General features: G+C 35.2%; 1 protein-coding gene and 1 pseudogene across 1 annotated transcript; both read left to right on the forward strand.

Moving 5' to 3' along the window:
- Positions 1 to 1,708: 1,708 nt before the first annotated feature.
- On the forward strand, positions 1,709 to 8,549 carry LOC109000743 (vacuolar cation/proton exchanger 5-like). The gene is made up of 12 exons (XM_018977724.2): positions 1,709 to 1,947; positions 2,072 to 2,329; positions 2,428 to 2,495; positions 2,924 to 2,952; positions 3,712 to 3,908; positions 4,042 to 4,254; positions 5,668 to 5,802; positions 6,201 to 6,317; positions 6,418 to 6,471; positions 6,927 to 7,043; positions 7,324 to 7,420; positions 7,942 to 8,549. Exons 1-12 carry the CDS (start codon positions 1,882 to 1,884, stop codon positions 7,968 to 7,970), a joined length of 1,380 nt encoding a protein of 459 aa, XP_018833269.1. The 5' UTR covers positions 1,709 to 1,881; the 3' UTR covers positions 7,971 to 8,549.
- A 2,306-nt stretch (positions 8,550 to 10,855) lies between these two features.
- LOC109000728 lies at positions 10,856 to 19,378 on the forward strand (annotated as a pseudogene).
- Positions 19,379 to 24,662: the final 5,284 nt, after the last annotated feature.

The raw sequence follows: 24,662 nt of genomic DNA on the forward strand, positions 1-24,662 counted from the left end.
ATGCACGGACATTGCGGACTTAGAAAATGTCTTGTCCTGGCTTTCGTTTAGTGAATTGGTCGTCGGCAACCAAGGTTCCGACGTGTCCCTGACACTCTTAAATCCCGACAGTGGTGATGGACTCCGGCGTCCGACCGAAACAGTAACATTGTGTGTACATTTATTGGATAGTGCACTATTTTCTGTGTAAAAAAAGTGCCTATAATTTTCTTCAAAATAATAACAACTTAGAAGATTTTGAAAACTCCCAGTATACTCTAGGCCTTCCACCGTAATTTGAAAATTTTTTTCCCTTGGATTCGAAAATCTCCAACGATGATTGTAATATGCAAGTGTGGTTGACAAACCAAACACTTGCTTATTGATCGTCTTCTCAATGCGCGAGATTAACCCCTGTCATTACCAGACTCTTGATACCACTTTAAAAAATGGAGAACAAAAATTGACAAAAGTTGAACAAAACCTCGACAATATGGTAACACACCCGTGATGGTATTTATCCCACAAGTTGGTGATGGACAAATGAGAATTGAGTGCTTTTGTTGTGCACCAATGATCCCTATTTATAGGCCATGAGACACTGGTCGGTAAGGGACACAATAATTGGTAATACAATGGTTGACAAATGACACAATTAAAGATTGTGTCTTTTGACACTTCCTCAAACATCACCATCCATGGGAACCATTACTATAGAGAGATTGTCACTCCAAAAGGTATACCGTTTGGTGATCACATCTCTTAGAATTACAAAAATTAGGCCAATGGGCCGAGCATATGTAATGGGTAATTAAAGTTTGGGTCCTTGTTATTATGGCTTGGGTCTTTGTTATTTGATTAGTCCTTTATAACTTGAACTCAATGGGCCGGTCAGCCCAGCTGTTAGTATCTGTTATTGTGTTTATTATGTAGTCCGAGTCTTGAAGGGGAATCTTGGTTGTTATGCTTTCCGTGTGTCAGCCTTTATACGAGTCACATTATTTGGTTGTCATATTTTATCACTATCTTTTCTCTTTCTTCCTTTCTATCTCTAGAGGTACTCACGAAGTGAGCCATTTGCCATTTTGATCAAACCTTTACCCAACTTTTTATAGAAATACATTATATATTAGAAGACAAATATAAGAGTGTTACATCGACCTCAAGTAGTTTATTAGCGGTCAATCTTGTCATTCATATTATCATAATTTTTAGAACAAGTTCATTATTTTAATTCAAATATATGATAATATTTCTCCTGACTATAAGTATCATGTACGTTTCTAGTCTCGAGTCGTATGAAAAATCACCAGCCGTGATTACGACCATGGGTCGCTCTCCGCCCACGAATGTCGAATGAGACGGCGAAAGGGAACAAAAATATTAAGTCATATTTTTCTTCCCCGGCTTTGAAAAAGGTAAACAAGAAAACGAACAAATATATATGTAGCCCCCCACAAAAAAATATATATATATATATATGTAGCCGGCATTAATGGCGGGATATGAGTGGCTGTGGGATGTTACGTTTCGCTTCCATTCTCCCTTCCCTTCTTATTTTCGTTATTATTATTATATTTTTAATCAAATCAAACCGTTTAATGCTCCCATAATAGCCAGTCGCTGTCTCGTGATGAGTGAAGTGAATGAATGACAGATACCTCCGGCTCCGATAATTCCCACCCATAGCCTCTCCGAATATTTTGCGTGTTTTGTTTTTGTGCTCATCTCAAAGACTCAACCTACAAACCCATCCATTCTAATTCATCAAAGAGAAAGTTCTTCACGAGGTCGGTCTATTCCGCGTCCTTCTATGTTTTCTTCAACGCACAACGCTACGGAGCAGTAATGCCTGTTCTTGGAGATGGAACTCTCCTTGTTATTTTGGAATAGCTACACCTCATGGATGATAACGACCACAACAACAGCAACAAATCACCAATGGTTCGGGTCCATTCCACTGTGGAGGTTCGCTTCATCATCATCGTCGTCGTCGTCGTCGTCGTCTTATCCTTCTTCTTCTTCGTTCTATAAACTTTGGCATTGATTCTTTTCTGAAAGGCATTTGCATCTTCTTCCTTGCTAATCACAGATGGGGTCGTTAGAAGGAAGATCGGTCATTGAATTTGAGGACGACAACTTAGTTAGTCCTTCATCCATTTCTAGAAAGAAACATTCTTTCCATGAGCCTCCGCATACATCTGCTGGCGGTTCAGAGAATTTTTGTCCGAAACACATGACTAATAGTGTGATTGGTAGCATAAAGATCGTACTCCTCTCTGCTAAAATCAACTTACTCATCCCTTTTGGCCCTCTAGCAATCTTGGTCAATAAATCCTCTGGCCATCACGTGAGCTACCTTTATACTCTTTTACGCTTCCGTACATATCTTCCGTATGATCATTGGATAAGCGTTTTGTTAAATTTGTTTCTTCAATTCCATTTCAGGGATGGGTATTCTTTTTGTGCTTATTGGGTATTATACCTTTGGCTGAGCGTCTGGGTTATGCTACAGAGTAAGGTTTCTCGCATCTTAACTATAATTCTGTGTGAATTCGTGAGGTTTGGATAGGGCGTTAAGATGAGTTGAAATGAAAGTTTAACAAAATATTGTTAAAATATTATTTTTTAATATTATTATTGTTTTAAGATTTAAAAAAAATTAAATTATTTATTATATTTTATGTAAAAATTTAAAAAAATTATAATAATTAAATAGATGAGTTGAGATAAATTCTGAACGGCTCTGTTAACTTTTCACAATATGATAATTGTGAAGACTCATGCCGCATAATCTTCTCCAAAGATCGACATGCCTAACGGGGAAGAGAGCAACACATTCGTAGTTAACTTTATTCTATTTGTTTAAGCAGTGCTCATTTTGCGTTTATTTCGATCGAAAAGTGACAAGTACCTAATATGTCGTGGGCTTGCTTTGATGCAGGCAGCTGGCTTGCTTTACTGGACCTACAGGTGATTTTATTACTAAGTTCTAGCCTAAAATAGTCTTTCTTTCCTTTCTCCACTTGTAAGTCCTTTCAATTCAATAAGATATATATCGCATTTTTTGTTTATATTGATCAGTTATTGCTAGCACTTGTCCTTAATACGCACATTGCATCATTGAACCTATATATTCGGAATGACGTTCCATACATTTAATGCAGTAATATATAAACGTTTACATTTTATACGCTATCTCATTGGCATTTAACCCTCACACTGCCTTGAAATTTGCACTCTTCACCTCAAATCTATCTATCCTGAAAGTTTGCACCAGTAGCATTAAGTTTATTAAACAATTTTGCAAGAGAGAACAGTGATTTCATTTCATGATCAACCAAATTGAAAGAAGTTACTGTTCAAATTTTCCTCTTCCCTCCAGTTGAGTCAGATTCTCATGCTTTCTGAATATTGAAAGGTGTCATAACTTACTCTTGTATCACCACATGTTATTCATCGACCTTTCTTTCAATAATCAAGAGAAATCTCTCTTGTTCATGGACATTAAGTCTGGGGTAGATCTTACCAACGACTATGTACTATCCCATGCATTTTGGCGTAGATGTACCTTGAACTATGCTTCGTTGCTTACAATGAAAGCCTGAATGAAAACTATCATTACCATCTTCTCCAGTACTTATTCAAGTTATACGTTCCTTTACTTTATGACATGACATGATTATTTTCAATTTTTTGATCACTTGAGATACTTTCTTTTGAGCTTTGCAGTTGGAGGTCTTCTAAATGCTACTTTTGGAAATGCAACAGAATTGATAATATCAATTCATGCATTGAAAAGCGGCATGATACGTGTTGTTCAACAGTCACTACTGGGTTCAATTTTGTCTAACATGCTGCTAGTCCTTGGATGTGCATTCTTCAGTGGCGGGCTCATGTTTTCTGAGAGGGAACAAATGTTTAATAAGGTTATTTTTTTCACCATTGGAGCATATATAATCTTTGAGATAAAAGAATCACATTTAGTCGTTTATACTCTTTCTTGTATCATTTATAACTTGGTAGACAATAAAGTTCAAATTAGTCCACATTTATTTTCAGGCAGCTGCTGCGGTGGATTCTAGTTTACTGTTGATGGCAGTCATGGGCCTGCTATTTCCTGCTGTTCTTCATTCTACGCACACAGAGTTACATTTTGGGAAGTCTGAGTTAGCCCTATCGAGGTTCAGTAGCTGTATTATGCTTGTGGCATATGCATCCTATCTTGTTTTTCAGCTGAAGAGGCAGAAGAACCTGTACCTCCCAGTTAATGAGGTTTGTTGATTGATACTTTGCTGAGGGAAGATCGTTTTCTTATTATTATAGTATGTGTCAGTGTTATATTGAAATACGTCTTTCTTATTTATTTTAAGAAACAGGTCAAATCCTGATTTTATTAATTATCCTCACTTTCGGCAGAGGAATACCATGTACAAGTGGAAGAGTGTCGGGATTACAAAATCCCAAAACCAAACTCCTAAAACTCTTATAAAAATAAACCTATCAAAATAAAACTATACTTAGTACATTTTAATGCCTAAAAGAAGGAAAACCTGCCTTATCTGTATTCATTTTACCTATTACTGTTTTCGGAAGTCTCATTACTGTAGCGAAAGAAGCCTCATAACCTGCAGCACCATGGTTAGCCAAAGCATCTGCAAAAAGATTAGCCTCTGTAAATATGCTTTATCTACACCTGGCTGTAGGTCCGAAGTTGTAATATGCCATCCCAAATATCAACATACTGCCAAGGGGGGCTGCTGTGTTCTTGAAATCAGCTAACAATAGGTAGAGAATCATTCTTTCCTATTACATTCCAAAGCTGGATCAGTTGATAACAGGTTAGAAGGCCAAGCTTAAGGGCAGATAATTCAGTCGATACATTGGTACGATTTCCCAGAAAACTGGAAAATCCATAAAGGAAAGAACCACCTGCTGTACGAATTACACCCCCACAGCCAGCAGCACCCGGGTTTCCTTTAGATGAACCATCTACATTGAGTTTTAGTTGATCCTGAGGAGGAGGAAACCAATTAAGAATAAGTAGAGAATCAGTCTTTACTATTACATTCCAAAGCTGGAGTTGATAACAGGTTAGAAGGCCAAGCTTAAGAGCAGATAATTCAGCCAATACATTGCTACCATTTCCCAGAAAACTGGAAAATCCATAATGAAAAGAACCACCAGCAGTACGAATTACACCCCCACAGCCAGCAGCACCTGGGGTTTCCTTTATATGAACCATCTACATTGAGTTTTAATTTATCCTGAGGAGGAGGAAACCATTTAACCAAAATGTAGAGATATTATGTTTTGCAACAGGTTTAAGGGCTTTAACAAAAGGATTAAGTTCCTGCAACCACCTATTGAAATACATGAGTATTCATTCCATCTAAACGTGTTCGTATTTTATTTTGAATTTAGCTAAATAATTCACACCTTGAGTTTAGATAAGTTTTGGGATGTTTCACTAAGAACATCCAGTCCATGGTCAATAAAGAATCATCAAAATGTGTGAGCTTCTATGAACACCTTAACAAATGGTATGAGTACTGAGGTTGAGAAGTTATGTGAGGTTAAATAACGAGGTTTTGAAAGTATAGCCATTCACTTCTCATATAACACTTGTTAAAGTTTCTCTTTTAATGTTCTATTGATTTTTTTATAAGATAAATGACATAATTTCAGGGAGATACTCAGAATGAAGGGACTTCAGATGATGAAGAAGCTCCTGAGATTTCTAAGTGGGAATCAATAATATGGCTATCAATTTTGACTGCATGGATTTCTGTCCTCTCAGAATACTTGGTTGATGCCATTGAGGTAACTTTGACCTGTGAATCTGTTCTGTTCTTTGATGCGTGGTAAATGTTTTTTGGAGCACCTTTAATGTGTTATCTACCAGGATATCGATAGACAATTTCTGAAGATGGAAGTCTGTCATTTTTGGAAACCCTGTTTCCGTTTCTTGTTTCTAAATTTCTGTTTTTAACTAAATTCTTATTTATCATTGAGGGCTTATGTTCGTCAGATATCCAGTGTTCTTCAAAAATGTCTTGTCATCTTCCTAGAATTTTTGTAATTTGCATTTCTTGTTAAGTGTGTGTCTTCTCATATACCATAAGTTTTGAGTTATTGAAATATTTTCTTAAGTTCATATATGGTGAAAGGAATTGGTTCGTTTCACTTGTATTGTTCACAATTTGTATTTATGCATTCAGGGGGCATCTGTTGCATTAAAAATCCCAGTGGCGTTTATCAGTGTTATTCTACTTCCAATTGTTGGGAATGCTGCAGAGCATGCAGGTGCTATTATGTTTGCCATGAAAGACAAGCTTGTAAGTGCTTATCCTGCTAGCATAACATTACAACCATGCATGGCCAATCGTAAGTCTTTTACATTCTCTAAAATTTTAATTTACTCAGTGTTGTATGTAGGACATATCTTTGGGAGTGGCAATAGGCTCATCAACACAGATATCTATGTTTGGGGTGAGTTCTGAATATTATAACATTGATCATGTCTTGCTTCTTAATGTCATTACTTCCTGAGTTCAACCTTACCATCCCATTCTTGCTTTGAGTACATTTTTCCAACTTGGAGAAAATGATGTCCCTAGCTTTATCCCCTTTAAAAATTAATAAAAATAAAAATAATTTACTTATTTTAACATAAGTATGGATATATCTGAGCTAGAGTGTATCTTCATTCTGCTTTCTTTATTCCGACTTGAGTTGTCTGACCAATTAGCTTAGTTTTTAGCTTTTAAGTAATTCTATGGAGTGCTTGATCTGCTTGAAACACTTGTGCCTCCATCGTCATATTTGGATCAAATGCACATTTGATAAGATGAATTTCAGTTATTTCTTTTTACAAGGTTTATTCCTATTGTCTTTTCTTGCCCTATTTGGGTTAAGTATACACTAAATTGTTACTATGACTGCAGATTCCATTTTGCGTGGTTGCTGGCTGGGCCATGGGATGTCCTATGGACTTGAACTTTCAAATTTTTGAGACAGCCACGCTTTTCATAACTGTCCTGGTGGTAGCTTTCATGCTGCAGGTTAGCCAGTGAGCGGTTTCTTTTCTTTTATATTTTTAGGGGTCTGGGAGTCTGGGTGGCAGACATGACTGATAGTATTGGGGAATAATCAACCTATGTTAATATTTTGCAGTGCCTTTTCTGATCATAATCAGACAGTGCCTTTTCTGATCATAAAATGTGTGTATTACCCATGCAAAACATATATGACAGATCCAATTCCAAGACAGATGTTTGTCTTGCCTTTTGCCTGGAAATTTCTGTCATTTTTCTACTAATAAATTTTATTTTTACCATGCAGGATGGAAATTCAAATTACTTAAAAGGACTAATGCTCATTCTTTGCTACCTGATAGTTGCTGCAAGTTTCTTTGTACATATAGACCCTACTTCAGTAGGTTAGTTCTCACCTCCTTCACCTTGAATGGTCAAATGCAAGCTCTAAAGATTTAAGACAAATTGTATTGTTTCTTTTGCTTGCTTATATTGCTTCAGTTATGTTATAAAATTTGACAAATCACTGATCCTATTCCGGGCAACATTTTCTGAAAATTCTATTCCAGTTGAAGACTTGCGTTATCTGTACCTTCAGGCTGTCATAAAAATGTACAGATTACTAATATATAATTGGTATCAGATATCGAGTGGAAATGAGTTTTCTATCATGCATTACATGGCACTGAAATTTAGTCCTTTTTTCTTATTATTGTAACTATTTGAATAGAAAAATTCTATTCAAATAACGTCCACTCATCTGTTTATGTTATCATTTTTGTTTGTATATTTACTTAAACATATATCTGAATAATATGTTTCCAATATTATTTTATGTATGTCTGAATATTATGTTCCCAATCTTTTAAATTTTATACATTTGATGCTGAGACTAAAACACTCTCCTAATTATGTCGTTTTGCAGAGGATAAGCCCCCTAAACCTGGTCATTGAAGACATGGGATTTTGAAGTGGGTTTTACAAGATCAGCTCAAGCCCCCTAAGCATATTCATTGAAGACATAGAGGATCACGGGATTTTTTTAGCGGATTCAATATAAGCTAGTTTTAGCAAGGAAGCGTTTTTGCAGAGACTCGCTAAAACTGAAGTCAATTGGGAGCGAGCTTTAAGAAGGTGGATGTTCTGAAGCACAAGGTTCGTCTTGGTAGTGTATTAGCTTTCCGAGTTCAATTTTTCTGTGCTCCCCGTTTAAGGTGGCGTTCAGGGTCTTGTTCTTTGATGCGGTGGCAGTGGAACTCTCTACTCCGGCCTCGCGGGTAGCTATAAGAGTATAATTGAATAGGGACGCTAGTTTTATGAAACTATGCTCCCACTCAATGCGTGAGAATAATTTAAGATATTTCATAAAAAATAATACATGTAATTCCATTATATAAATAAAAGAGAAATGGTATCAAAACAGCCCTCCAAACATTCTTTGAACTTCACAAACGTAAAGCTTTTATTCCTATTACTAAAGATGATGGTCGTATAAAATAAAAAATAAAAAATAAACAGAAGAACTTGAGCTTACACCTAGCAGTGGAACCAGTCTGGTTTGATTCGATTTTAGACAAAATTTGAAACCGAACCAGTATGCATCGATTTTACCGGTTTCAGTCTGATTTTCCGGTTTTAATATACTATATTGTATATTATATAATATATATAATAGTATATTATAGTATATAATACTATAGTGATAATATATTGTAGTATATTATAATATATATTATAATTATATTATAGACTATAGTGATATATATTATAGTATATTATAATATATAGTGATATAATATTAGTATAACTATTAATACAATAAACTACAGTGATATAAGATTTTAAAATTTAATGTTATATTAATTAGTAATTTATCATATAATACAAAACTATTTTATATATAATTATATATTATATATAAAGTTATATACAATATAAAAAATTATAATACATATATAGTTATGAACCGGTCCGATTCGGTTTTAGAAAAAGAAAAATTAGAACGGGATCAATTTTGATCGGTTTTAAGAAAAATAAAATCAATACTGGACCGAACCAAACCTATCGGTCCGATCCAGTTCACCGGTTTATCCATTTTTTTTACACCCCTACTTACACCCTTGTGTTTCCAAAAATTTTTGGTTAAGATTCAAGATTGAAACGGTCAAAACATCAATATAAACTAATTTTTTTTATAATATATGTTTAATAATTAAATATATTCTATAATAAAAGAGTGAGTTTAGACTCTATTTCGTAGAAGTTCATGTGATTACTCAGACTAAAATGTCCATCTATAGATGTCATGTTGGACTAAAATGTCCTTGCTACAGACATTGATCTGACAAAGGTACCCCTACAAGAGACTCCTATTAGGCTAAAATGTCCCTGCCACATTTCTGAACCGACTAAAATATCCCTACAAAAAATCAAATTAGACAGAAACAATTCTGATTCAAATCAAACATGCCGATGACAACTAGAAACCTTCATAAAAAACTTCATCTTTATCTTTTCTCACACTCCCCACTCATCTATCCTCTTCTTGTTATTCGTTCTTTTATTATTTCTCTACTCCTGCTTTAGACTTATTCTCTAGAGAAATTGTAGAGTCATGTTTATTCGTCGACCATGGCATGAGCTTTGGCAAAGATGGATGACTGTATTGACGTGATCGGATTTGACCACGGCACTACTTGCGGTGGAAATAATTAGAAATATCTTCCCTTTCGCACCAAAGACCCACGGCGCTGCCATTGTCGTGAGTCGGAGATGGAGATTTCTGGTGGTTATTTTTGCCATTGGCTTGATGGTTCTGAGATGGAGATTTCTAGTAGGATTTTTTGCTATGGACTTGGTCGAGAGCCAACCTCCCATGTAATCTGACCAATTTGATCAAGAGTCTTATACTTATAGAGATTGGACTCAATACCTAGGCTTGTAATGTGGGCAAAGTGCTCAACCTATCAAGTGTGAGATGTTGTTGCTCACCTTGGGCAACGAGTACTTTTGCAAACATCACCATATTAATTTTTTGAATGCTTGCCCCCTAAGAAGAGCATTTCTTCGTGTGAGATCTTTTGGTCGCCATTCGAGAGGATCACTGTTTTCTCGCCCCAACAAGACACCCTTTCGTCCGAGTGCGAGATGTGGTTTCTTACCTTGATGGAGGACACCCTTTACTCGCCCCGAGGTGCGAGTTCTTGTTTCTTGTCCTGGTAGGTTCGAGCACTTTTGCTCGGTTAGGCTTTAGCACTCTTTGGTCGCCCTAGGGGTTAGAGCAGCCCCAGGTTTGAGCACTTTTGTTGGCACAAGGCCAGATACTTTTCCTCGCTCCTTGAGTTGCAAGCAGATTTTGCTTGTTAGGGTGGACGAGCATTCCTCCAATGCTTGTCCTCTTGGATGTAAGGACTTTAGCTCATTAGTTTTGCACACCTAGAGCAAAGTGCTTGTTGTTGTTGCTCGCCTTTAATGAGGAGCACTTTGCTAGGGGATGCAAACACTTTCGCCCAGTTAAGTTCGAGTATTGTTGCCTTTCAAGGGAGTGAGCTTTGTTGCTCTCCCTAGGGTTCGAGAATCGAGATCTCTTTGCTTGCCCCACTGGAAATAAGCTTCCACGTGATCCAAGTAAATTGATAAGGTGTTGGATATGTGCCTGGTAGAGGTTTAATTGGTTTGGTTCGGTTTGATTTTGGACATTTTTTAGAACCGAATCAGCATAAATCAATTTTGAAAATTTATGAACCGATATCAGACTGATTCACCACTGAAACATAAACTTTCAATTTTTCTAGTGTTGGTCTAGTTCAGTCCAGTTTTACAGATAAACAAAATTAGGGATGTACAAGAAATCAAAGAATCGACCGGGACCGACCCAGACTAGCCGCTGGAGCTTGGAACCGGCCGAAATCGACGTAGAACCGATCGGCCAGGGGTTGAATTTGGCAAAAACTGATGTCCAGCGGTTCAGTCCTGGTTTGATCCTCGGCCGGACCGTTGAACCGACCGCACCAATAAAATATTTCTTTTTAAAATTATACATATATGAAACGATGTCGTTTCACTTAAGTAAGTGAAGCAACGTCGTTTTAGGACTTAGTGTTTGAAAAAAAAAATATAAAGGAAACGGAGTCGTTTGGCTTTAAGCAAAATGTCGCCATTTCACTCTAGGGTTTAAACTCCCCACACCTTCTTCTTCCTCATTTCTCCTTCTTCTTCCTCATTTCTTTCCTCTCACGCCACCCTCTCTCTCTCTCTCCCTCACACACACACACACACACACACACACACACACATCGAGGCTTCACATGCAGCGGCATGGTCACCTCCGTTGCAGCCAAAGATGTCGACGAACCGACCGTAGTTATGCCGAGACCGATATCGACGGTTTTCTTCCCCTTCACTGGCCGGTTTCGGTCGAGATTTACATCATTTTAAGGGATCGGTGCGGTTTCTATTTTGGACCAAAATCGCATTGATACCTTCAGTTTTCACTCCTAAACAAAATCATACTCTAACAAAATTTTAGCAAGTAATTGACTTATATCCTTCATTTTATGTTATATTAGTGTTATATTAATTTTATGTTATAAAATTAAAATTTATACGTTATATCAAAATTTAAATGTTATATTAAAAATTATAAGATTAATTTATGTTATATCATAATAAAATGTTATATTAAAATTTATAAGATTAATCAATTTAATTTTATGTTATATCAAATGTTATATTAATATTATGTTATAAGATTAATAGACATGAATAATAAGAATAAAATTTAATGTTTTATTAATTAGCAATTAGCATGTAATATATATAATATAATATAAAAAATCATATAAAAAAGATATTTATATATAATATAAAAATTTTAAAAATATATATCTACCTGTTTGGTTTGGTTCGAACCGATGTTCTAAATATCAAAACAGAACCAAACAGGTTGCTAACCGGTTTTGATTATTAGGAACGGGAATTGGATATCAGTTAGGTCTGGTTCGGTTGGTTTTATCGATTCACCAGTTGTTTTATAGCCCTAGTGCTCGGTATCTGATATTGCATTAGAGGTCAGATCTTATGCTTGGGATTCGACATGCCATATGATCCGATCAATTTGATTGGGCTGGATCACATACTCGGGAGCAAAGCTCCCACATGAGCCGATCACATGATTGGGCATCGAACTGTCACGTAATTGGATCAATTTGATCAGGGTCGGATCACATGCTCGGGAGCCGAGCTCTCACATGATATGACCAATTTACGCTATGTGTTACATGCTCGAGAGCTCCCACTTGATCCGACATATTTAATTAAGAGTAGGATCACATGCTCAGGATCCAAGCACCCACGCGATCTTATCAATTTGTGCTATCAAAGTGCTTTGCCAAATTCTCCCCTTACAAATTTAAGGAAAAGTCTTATTGCAAGAGAGTTTATGCATTAAATTACATACCAATACTGATATGTAAGGCATTTATTTAATAAAACGGTACGAATTGAAGACATAAATAATTTTTGTGAGACATAGAACCTTTTCTTCTCTCAAATTTTTTTAATTTTTCTTTTCAGTAAAAAAATCCATATTTAAGTGTTGGTATGCGGTTTGGTGTGATAAACCGCTTATAAGTTATACCTAGCAAGACTCCAAATTTAATACTAGCGTTGTGGTGGACAAAAAATTACCTCTCATAGTATTTTTAAAACATCATTTTTTCTTCAAATTTGAAATAGTATTAATAAACCTAGGAAAATTTTATACACCATATTATCGTTTCACTTTCATCCCACTAAATATGATGTGGCACATTTTTTATTATTAAATGATCATTTATTGCATACTTCTTTATCATCTAATAGTGATAAATGAGCTACATATTATTTAGTATAATTAAAATAGGATGAGAATATAATATATATCATTACTCAGCTAGCTATAGGTTCCAAAGAACTATAATATTAAACCACGTAAGCTCTAATTAGTTAGAAAAACAATTTCCCTTTAAATGAAGGTTATAGGTAAAATTGGTGGGTTTACACTCGTTTTTGCAAAAAGGCTTAAGAGTCTTCCAATTTTTGTGTATTAGTCATTTGTTTTTAGAAATTTGCAATTAAAATTAACTGATTCATCCCGAGTCCTCGACTGCTATTAGATTAAATTAACGAAATAATTGTCTCGTGGTGTTATAAATGTATAAATCGAGTATGATATCCACACAACACATTTTATAATATATGTTATAAAAAATATATATTTTTAAACTAAAAATATTAAAAAAAATAAAATTTTAAAAAATAAAATTACGAAAAATAGAAATAAAAGTTACTCACCAAGAATAGAAAGATATTAAAAATTAAAAATAAATATCTTTAATAAAAAGTATGAACGTTTTATCATAAAAAACAAAAATATCTATTCTATTCTATTAATATTAATATCTATTATATAAATATATATATATATATATTTATATATATTCTACAATTAAAGAGGCTATATAGTGTTCGGGTTCATACTATCCCCATGTGCACGACTATGCTTTTGTCCTCGTTTGCATAATTACATTATTGTCCTCTAATTCATGTTTAAAAATACAATTAGATTTTTTGTTCTTCTAATATTAATTAGAATATAATAATAATAATAATAATAATAATAATAATAAAATAATAATATCTTACAAATAATCTCAATTGAAGATTTTTATTTATTAAACTTTTGTGAAACAAATTAACAACTTAGGATTTTTTTTATATTTCTTATTAGATTTTAAAATAATAGTATATTTTGCATATAATATTATTTGAGAAATTAACAATTATATTTATATTATTTTTTGTAGTAATTCATAAAAATAAATCATAATCATTAGAGTAATAATATTTTCATTTTACAAAATGCAATTTTTATTTTTAGGTTCCAATCTATGCATTAGCTTATAATTGGTCTTTAATTTATTATATTAACTATTTTATTTTTTGTGATAACGCATTCCATATTAATCTATTTTTTCATGCATTTTTAAAATTATTATTAAAAGAATTAATAACACTTTTTATCCTTTGAAAAATTATTTTGGTAAGAACATGCTTTTTATTTTCTAAGGTCGATATTGCAATTCCAGATTTAAAAAGAATAATAATATTATATTTAAGTGAAAAAATGAAAGTCTTTAAATTTAAAGAATAATATTTTATTACTATAGGATATCATTTCAAAAAAATAATAATTGTCTTCATATTATTTCTCATAATAATGAATCATAATAAATCACTTTTTAAATTAATAATATTTTCATTTGAAAAAAACATTATACTTTTTTAAATTTCAAATTAATACTCTCTTTTTACATTTTATCATTCCAATAACACTTACATCTATGTAGTTTTCTGAAAAAATTAAAAAAATTATTATCTTATTTTATTTTCATTTATTATTATTATTATTGTTATTATTATTATTATTATGTACATGTCTAACTGGTCTTATAACGAGTGGAGCAATGAATGTCCTATTATAATCTCAATATAATTAGTTAATCTTAAATATTAGATTTGTTGTGTTCAATAATTTTATTTTTTTTGTTTTCTTTATTTTTAAAAAAATATATTTATAATAACTTGTAAAGTTTTTTTGTATAGATTTATGATTATCTTTATATTTATCATACGTGTTGTTTTAATACCATATTAGAAATGCAGTAGCACTTTTAATAGGGAATACGTGCCTTGAACGTAAGCTCTTATCTAGTATATCTAGTATATATAAACATGTCTATCCCCTATGAATAGTAGATTTTGTTTGCAGTGTAAAATTAAATTTCTGCCCTTTTTCCTTTTGTTGGGGCATTGCAAGGTGCTTTTATTTTGGTCTCTTTTCAGCCGCGCTTACAATTTACTCAATGAGATTTTCTTGAGTAATTTTATTTTGTTTACTCATTTATTTTCAATTTTTTTTTAAAATTATACTGTTATTTAAGGGTGAAGATTTTTCGGTCTAGACAGAAAAAATCGATCGAATCGAATGATTTGGTCCAGACCGGATTGGATCGAACCGAATTCACCCTTACTTGGTCTCGGTCCATGATATCTCCAAAATTCAGTTTTCGGTCTGTTCTTGGGGTGTGGTTTTTTTTGGACCGGACCGAAACTGACTGAATCACTTGCATATAAATTTTTTAAATATTATATATAATATATTATTTTATATAGTAATTGTATAAGTTAATTATGTAATGTTCTCTAATTTATCACCATTAACCATATGAAATGTAAAATAATATATGCTATCGATTAAGTAATATATCATACAATAAATCCTATGATAATATATGTTGTTATATGTAGATACATACTCTACTAAAGTACTGAGTTAGTAACTATAAACATCATAAATATAATTATAATTAATTATTTTTTAATGAGTTATTTACATAATCCATATTAAATAGCTCACTTAATTTTGATTTGAGTAATTTAACTAATTTTTACTATTAATTTATTTACCAAAAAAAGAAAAGAAAAGAAAATGTTCCTAGCTCATATCGACCAAATCAGACCGATAGCTAACGGTCCGGTCTGGAAAAAGGGTGAACCAAAATTTTTAGTCCACGACTCCCCTCGGACTGGACGGATTTCACCCCTACAATGTTATTGTAACTTACACTACATTTTGTAAACTACAAAGTATGTAGACATCTACATGCTAGACCATAAATTTTATCCAATTTTAATATGTATGCTTATTAAAAGTATTATTTTTTTTTTCATTTTGAACTGAGGGGCAGTCACAAAGAGATTATACAAGTGTAATTCCACAAACTGACATTGCTTAATATAATCTGTTAGATTTACTTTACAATAAAAGTAGCTTTACAATCTGACAAACAACATCAGACTATATTAGTTCGTGAGATTACTTTTTTTATACTCATTTTATGGCTAGAGTATTTCCCATTTGAATTTAATTTTAGACATTCATATCCAACATATTTTCTAAGGTAAACTAAAGTGTGGTTTCTTAATGCACTTCACTAATTAATTAACGTCCTGATTGGGATCTACTATAAATCTGCATAGGCTTTTTCTTGAAGTTGAAAATGGTTTGGACTCAAAATATTTGGACACAATCTAAGATGGTTTGAAGTTAAGATGACATGTCAACTTTTAGGAAGCACTGACTGACGAGTAGTCTCACCTAGTTGGGTTTTTTGTCTTTCTATTGTTTTGGGAGTTACCGTTTGCTTTATGCCGTGTCTCATATCTGTCCCATTTTTATTTGTTGGATTGTTTGATGATGATTTTCTTTAAAGAGCTCTAACATGCATACATTAATCGAACCCATGGGTGACCCAAGTGGTAAGGGTGAACTTGTGTGCTTGAGCCCTATGTCACAGGTTCAATTTCTCCTAGTGGGAGACCATGGTAGTGGGTTGGTGTGCTAGTATTCTCATGGGTTTAGGTTCTATGGACGATTCCTAAGAGCTTTGTCGTGAGGTTGTTCCCTTGTGATAAAAAAAAACATGCATACATTAATATGTTATTACCTTTTTATTTGTGTTGTTTGCTATCTTTTAAATATTATTTTCTATTGGTTGAGTTTGTATTGTAAATAGTAAAATTTTAAATACTCCATGTGCTTAAGATGGACTGTTCCACATATTTACTGTTAAGATAGAGAATTAATTGTCATTAAAAAGTTGTTGTAACCGAGTTTCTCCTTGTAGTACTTTGTATCACATCCTCTAGAGGTGTTAGTGTTGCCTTTTTATAATACTTGGCTTATACTGTGATGTTTATGGCACAATTCTTGAATTAAATTGTCAATAACTTCTAATTTATCTTAAATGTTTTTCATGTATCATATCAGTATTTTAGATACGAGGATAGTAATACAAGTATGTAAGTTGCGGATATATGGAGCTAAGCACATGCCTTACACGTGTAGTCTCCACTAGGTTTCACTCCTTAAATGCCAAAGGTAGAAAAAATATATGAACTAAACCTCTATAGTTTTGATCTTTATAAGTAGAAAGTTCATTCTCAAGATTATATTATATGGATTTTCTAAGTCCTCTAGGGTTCATACATACTTAAATATATATATGTATATATACACATTTATTATGAATGAGGTTTAATCGAGTCGAGCTAACGAGTCGATTCGAGCATAAACGAGTGAGCCTTAACGAGCTTTAGTCGAGTTGAGTCGAGTTTAATCATGCATGTGTTATTTACTAATCGAGTGGGATATCTATTGTCACAAAGTTTTTTTTCACAAGTTGAGTTCAATTCGAGTTTAACCAGCAAGTATCAAGTGGGTTATCGAACAAACTAGTACATTTACAACTTTATTTATTGGGGTGAGCATGTTCCCCCTTGCACGGCGCAAGCCAAGACCGACCACCCCACCAGACGACCAGCCCTTACAACCTTGTGCTACCGTTGAACAACACGTTCATGCATTGTGTGGAGAAGCTTCCAAAATTTGGGGAAGAAGGGCATGGACGAGAGAGAGAGAGAGAGAGAGAGAGAGAGAGAGAGAGAGAGAGAGAGAGAGAGAGAGAGAGGATTAGGTGTTGAGAGAGAGGCCATTGATGCATAGGAGACGACATGGGGGGGAGGAGCATACAAAGGATTTAGGGAAGAAGGGGTTTATGTGACGAGAAAGAGAGAATGGTCAAGTGCTAATAGCTTTTCATTTTCTCTTTCTTCTGCCATTTGCCAGTGATTTGCCTTCTCATAAGTGGTGATGAATCACTTGAGATCACTTCAGATGGGCATACTTGTGTGCGTTTGAATGCTGAGTATAGTCTAACGTACAAAAATAGCTCAAATCACCTCACCATCAAAACACAACTTTAGTGAGTTTACTTGTGGCCACGTGTATCTTAGTAGATTTGTACAAATGTAACTGACCCTTAATAAGGCCATATGATAGTAATACTATAATAGATTTTTTTTTCGAAAAACTAATGCTCCGTTTGGATGCTAAAAGTATCTTAGATGATCTAATTTTATTTGTGAATAGTAGTAAGTTAAGATGTTTGAGTGAGTTTTGTGTAAAAGTGTGGGTCCCATTGAAATGTGTTTGGATGTATGAACTAAGTTGAGATCTGTATAACTTTTTATGAGAAGTTGAAAAAGTAGTCGGTCCCATCAATGATTATTTTGTTGAAAAAGTAGTGTTTTGATGTGTTCGAGTGGGTCCCACCTTAGCTACTATTATCTTCTCTACTCTCCCCCCACAAGCCACCCTACTGCTAGTCAAACCCACACCGCCTTAACCCCCAGCAATAATCGAAGTCGAACCCGCCAATCCTAGCCCCCCAAATCATTCCCATTTCTCACAAAATCTCCTCATCACAACTCGAAAGCGCCAAGCCCAAACCAACTCTTACCAACTGGAAGGTGGCCCTGGTGATACAGTGTGTTCCTAAATGCAGTGAAGAAGGGCAAAATAGAAAGGGTCAGATTTAGCAAAGAAGACTATGTTCTTCAGCTCATCGCCATTGATATCCTCAAAGCCTCCGTAATTGTCCCCCAATGACCCGAACCTCATCGATATCCTAGCCATGAACAACTTCGATATCTTTGCCTCTGAGGGTGAGTTGGGCAATGGGTTGTTCAATTTTATTGGTAATCTTTTGTTTCCACTTATTGCTTTCACAGGACTATTCTTCCTCTTCTGTTGAGCCCATGGGGCCCCCCGGTGGGCTGGGTGGCCCAATGGGTTTTGGAAAACTGAAATCCAAGTTCCAAGAGGTCCCTGAAACCAGCGTCACATTCGCCAATGCAACTGGAGCTAACCAAGCGAAGCTTTAAGTGCAAGAAGTTGTTGATTTCTTGAAAAACCCAAATAAGTACATTGCCTTGGGAGCTGAAATCCCAGATGGGTGTTTGCTAGTGGGATTGCTTGGTATCAGTAAGACCCTATTGGCCAAAGCGGTGGCAGGGGAGGTCGGCGTGCCATTCTTCTTGTGTGCGGCTTTGGAGTTTGTGGAATTGTTTGAAGGAGTTGAGGCTTCGAGAGTGAGGGACTTGTTAAAAAAGGCTAAGTTGAAAGCGATGTGCATTGTGTTCACAGACGAGATTGATGCGACGGGGAGGCAGAGAGGGGCGAGACTTGGAGGTGGGAATGGTGAGAGGAAGCAAACTGTCAACTAGTTGTTGACAAAGATGGAAGGGTTTCCGGGTAATTTAAGAGTGATCGTGTTGGCGACGACAAATCGGCTTGATGTGCTTGATTTGGCATGTTGAGGTTGGGGGGGGGGGGGTTTGATAGGTAGGTTACTGTGGACAGGTTTGATGTCGTCAGATGTAACCTCCCTCTGCCATTTGATAGTGCATTGTCTCGGTGAACAATGTTGAAAATGGATGACCCACTTTAGATCAATTCAGATGAAAATACTTGTGTGCATTTGGATGTTGAGTATAGTCTAACATATGAAAATATCTCAGATTACCTCAACATCCAAATGTAACCTAGTCCACCCATTATTCCCTAGAGTTATGGGTTTTATTAGAAAGCCGAAGAGTATAAATAAGAAGAGAGGCCCAATTGTAAAGAATTGAAGAAGAAAATTCAATTACTCTAGTTCTATAATTTGAAAGAGAAAAATTCTACGTAGAAGCTTTTATTTTTAACACACCCACACACCTCTTATGTGATAGTATCATTATTTTATCTTTTATTCCCAACTTGGTTGTCCTGAATCTCTCTTCCCCACGGTTTTCCCTCCCTCACTTCTTAATCTCCTACGCCATTGATCAGATTTGAGAAACCAAGCAACTGTAGAAGGAATATCCATTGTCAACACCGAAACATCACACATTATTTTCAAGACTCAAGAGGCTAAAAATCTAAAGTCCATCGTTGAAACCTACACATTTTCCTTCTATACCAAACCACCTCCTACCTAAATCCCATATCCACCTACTTACTCCCTCCAAACAATTCACTTGGTAATTCTCCTTTACATTGATGTCAAACTTAATTGAATTATTTCTCCACATGCTAAAAGTTAGAGAGAAGCTCTAACTTCTCTCTAAAAACCCCCCCTAAACCGATACCAGCTGGGGGGGAGCTTCGGATCCTCCTCCTTCCCTCGCTTCCTCTTTCTAGTCCAGTGTATTTCCTCTATTTCTGTGTATTTTTTTTTTTTGGTTTTTGTTTATTTTTTCAGGCCAAATAAAGGAGAAATGCCGATCTGAGCTTTTCCGGTGGCCAATCTCATACACGCGCCCCATCGGGAGAATCTTCACCTGCCGATCTTGCAGACGATCGGATTGGGCGCCAAATAGAGCGGAGCGTTGCACCCACGCGTGTGTTAAAGGGAGCGCATGGCGCCCACGCGCCACCGCGAGATTTTCTTCCATTGATGCCACGCGCGGTGGCTCTAGATCGAGCGACTCCAGCACCCTCAAGATCGACCGACCAGCCTCCTCCCTACACACGCCACTCTGACCTATTTTTTTAGTGTTTTTCATTTTCTGCAGTGTATGTTCAGTGTTTGTATTTTGTTCTTTGTTTGTGTGAAAAAATAAAAAAAATAGGTTATTGGACTTTATGTCCATTGAAGGAGAACCCCATTCTCTTTTGGAGGAGGGTGGTGTTTATTTCTTCCTCCTCCGTTTAGGAGGATGGGGGTGTTGTTCCCTTTTCCTCCTTTGGAGGATGGAGGTTGGATACCTTATCCTCTTTTGGAGGTAGGGATGGTTTATCTCTGTTTATACAGAGAATGATACTCTCTTTTGAGAGTTTCTAGAAGTTAAGACAGATGTTAGTTTGGCTTGTATCTTAAGTCACAGTTGTAACTTACTTCCTTCATGGAATGAAAAAAAAAAACTTAATGAAATTATTCATCTCGTTCACCAAATCACTGCAAAAGTATTGTTCACTCTGTCTCATATCTTTGTCACAATTGTTCACTATCACAAACTCCCTTTTCTCTATTGTTCACCAGATCCAAGGATAAAATCTGCCAATATAGTGTTGTAATACAACATTTTGCATCCTTGAAAATTAATTGATGTCAATTATAAGATTACCTAGGCAAAACTTCTACAATTGTTGATTCTAGTAATCTCCGTGCAGCTTGTAAAGCATGTAGTCGAAAGGTCTTGGCGATTCCAATTGACGTTGACCAAATTGATGTTGTGAGAGTGAGAAGGGTGTCTTAAATGGTGCTACTTCGTTTCTTGGGGGCCTAGCCATAAACTACATTGAACATGCACTCTTCAGCTTTAGCCATCGATCGTAGTTCTAGTTGAGGCAACACCGACACCCATGTGCTTCCAAATCAAGATAATGGATTGAGCAAATTAGACATAGTGAATGGTGAAAACGACAATAACAAAAAAAAAAAATGATAAAACCAATGTGATGAAAATCGTTACGAGGAGACAAGATAAAAATGCATTCTATTTTGTTCTATCCATGCTTGAGATGAAACTAGGTTAAATGGTCCTTCTGTGTTTTATCTTCTTTTTTTTCATCTTTTTAATTTTTTAAGATAAATTATATTTAGCAGTTGGTCTAACTTTTCTACACTGCACACCACGCCACGTCACAGTTTGCAGCCCTAGCTTTCCTTTGCCCATGCTCCTCTTTTTGTGAAAAATCAACCCCTTGTTCGACCTAAATCTTGAGGAGAGAGCTCGATGAGAGAGAGGGATTGGTGAGTGAGGAGAGAGAGAGAGATGTGATGGGAAAAGGGGATTCCGGGGAAATGAGGAAATGACAGGAAAAAAAATGATAGAGTGGTATAGAGGTTGTTGTATAACACTCCTATCTTTTTAATGCCATGTCAGAGCGGTGTGTGGGTGTGTTAAGATGAACGACTTCCATGTAGAAGAACTAGTTGGAATAAGGTTATCCTCCAACTTAACTGTTTCTATCTCAATTTCTTCATTTTTCATTACTATTTATTATCCTATGAATGAGAGGTATATTATGAATAGTTTTTTTACTTTTAAGTCGATGTATAAATCACACAATTTATATCACTTAAATGATAATATTTTATTTGTAAAATTTATATTTTAAGATTTATCTTTGCTATATGTACTTAAAAAAAAGAATTGCATGCATTTCATTAAATATAGAGTTGGCCATCAGCCATCACAATAGAAGAACTACAACGTGCAACAACATCCATATCCATAAACTCGGAATTAAGAAGCACAACTTCTTTAGCAAGCCTATGCACCATACCATTAACCTCTCTTTTAACATGTTGAATTTTTCAATAAGAATCAGCAAGTAAAGATCAAAAGTCTAATAGGATACAACTAAACTTTCCATCTTTTTTATCCTTTGAAATGAAGCAGTAACAACTTGGCTTGAATCATCCTAAAAAAATAAAGAGTGCAACCTAAGCTCTTTACAAATGAGAGTAGCAGCAAGCAAACCTCTAGCTTTAGCTAATGATGGTTCAACACAAAAAAGCATAGGTTTCATCAGACTAGCAAGAACACCATCACAATCCCAAATGACCACACCAATGCCAATTTTGCTGCAATTAACCTTGATAGCAACATCCCAATTAAATTTTGCCCAATTAGCGGGTGGAGCTTCCTAATGCAAAGCTGCAGGATGTATAGGAGATTTTGCCACAATTGGTTTGTGCATTGCTTCTTGATAATCAGTAATGCTTGGACAACATGACTACAAAGAGTTGATGGAGATTTAAAATTGCCATCATGGATCAAAGTGTTTCTTCTATGCCAAAGTGATTAAGCTAGTATTGCAAAAAGCTCCAAATCCTTCTGTGCCAGCCTAAGCATCCTCATACTCATCTGCTCAACAATAAGGCCAAAATCAGTTGCTATGATTGTTGCTTTTTGGAGTATCCTAGGATCAAGTAGCCAAATATTCCTTGTTGAATGCATGTCCAAAGAATGTGACTAGGCACAAAGAATCTGCAACAATATGTTTCTTGTATAAATTCATTTTTGTAGGCAATGCATTAGTACAAGCATGCCACATAATAACATTTATTGCATTATTTGTTTGAAGTGACCAAATTTGCTGCCAAAACACTCCACACTATCCTTGCATTGAAGACTCCTCAGTGGTCCAAGTTAGTAGTTGTCGTTGCAAATGGAAAGCACACTTTATTGAAAAGTATCCATTAAAAGTTTCCCTCCACCAATTTGTCTTCACAGTTGGTTAAACTCACAGGAATTTTTATAATTTCCTTGATATCTGCCTCAATGAAGATAACATGTAGTAGCTCTAGATTCCACCATCCAACTTGTTCATCAATAAGATTTGTAACTACTGCATTCTCAGGTAAAAAGGTAAGAGGAGATTGGATTTTATAGGAATTATCCCTCGGCAACCATTTGTCTTTCCAGATATGGATCTTAGTCCCATCACCAACTCTCCACAAAAGTAAAGATTAATGGCATGGCTCATACTCCTCCAAATAAAAGAAGGTTTAGTCCCCAAACCAGCTTTTAAGATATTAGTGATAGGATACTATTTTGCCTTAAAAATCCTAATTGGAAGAGAATTAGGAGATGTGAGTAGTCTGCATGCTTGCTTAGCCATAAAGGCTAGATTAAAACACTTCATATCCCTAAAACCAAGACACCCACATGTTTTTCTAGAGCTTAAAATGTCCCAGCTTTTCCAATCGATTCTAGAGGAGCTATCTTGGTGACCCCACAAAAAATTAGCAAACATAGAGTTGAGCTTCTTACAAAGAGACTTGGGTAGTAAAAACACACTCATACTATAGGTAGGGATAGCTTGTAGAACAACTTTAGTAAGAATTTCTTTCCCAACCTGAGAGAGAAATTTGTTCTTCCAATTATCAAGTTTTCTGCCAACCCTATTCACAATCCTTTAAAAAGCTTTTAACCGAGATCTACCAACAAGAGAAGACAGTCGTAGATATTTATCCAAGTTGGAAGAAGCTCTCAACCCTGCTACCTCCATAATATACCACTTGGTTGCTTGTTTAGTATTTTTACTAAAGAACAAAGAGGCTTTTTCATATTAAATTTTTGTCCAGATGCAACTTCATACAACCCAAGAATATGATTTAACATTGCCCATTCATGCATAGGTGCTTGATAAAACAAGAGACTATCATCAGTAAAAAAAAAAATGATTCATCCTTATCACATCTTTGGCTAATGGAACACCTGAAATGAGCCTTTGTTGCTTTGCAACATGAAGTTGGGAGTTAAAAGCTTCAAGACAAAGTATGAACAAATAAGGTGATAAGGGGCAGCCTTGTCTTAGCCCCCTTTGTGGTTTAAATCTCTCATGAGGTATACCATTCACCAAGATAGAAAAAAGGAAGAAGAAGTGATATACTTTAAAACCAAATTAGTCCATCTTGAACAAAACCCAATTTGGTCATCACATCTCTAGTAAAGTCCCATTTCACCATGTCCTAGGCCTTACTCATATTTAATTTCAAAGCCATATAACCATTTTGGCTATGGAGCTGAGTATGCATTCTGTGAAGGGTCTCATATGCAACCAAGACGTTATCTGTAATAAATCGACGAGGGACAAATGCACGCTAATTTGGTGATATAATTGAAGGCATTATCTACTTCAACCTATTGGTGAGCATTTTGGTGATAATCTTATACATAAGATTACAAAAGTTAATAGGTCTATAT

The sequence above is a fragment of the Juglans regia genome, chromosome 10, assembly GCF_001411555.2.
Source record: "Juglans regia cultivar Chandler chromosome 10, Walnut 2.0, whole genome shotgun sequence".
NCBI classification, from domain to species: domain Eukaryota; kingdom Viridiplantae; phylum Streptophyta; class Magnoliopsida; order Fagales; family Juglandaceae; genus Juglans; species Juglans regia.

Coding starts and splice junctions, on each gene's coding strand:
- LOC109000743 (XM_018977724.2), top strand. CDS start 1,882: ATGGATGATAACGACCACAACAACAGCAACAAATCACCAATGGTTCGG. Junction 1,948..2,071: donor GGGTCCATTCCACTGTGGAG/GTTCGCTTCATC, acceptor TGCTAATCACAG/ATGGGGTCGTTAGAAGGAAG. Junction 5,803..6,200: donor ACTTGGTTGATGCCATTGAG/GTAACTTTGACC, acceptor TTATGCATTCAG/GGGGCATCTGTTGCATTAAA.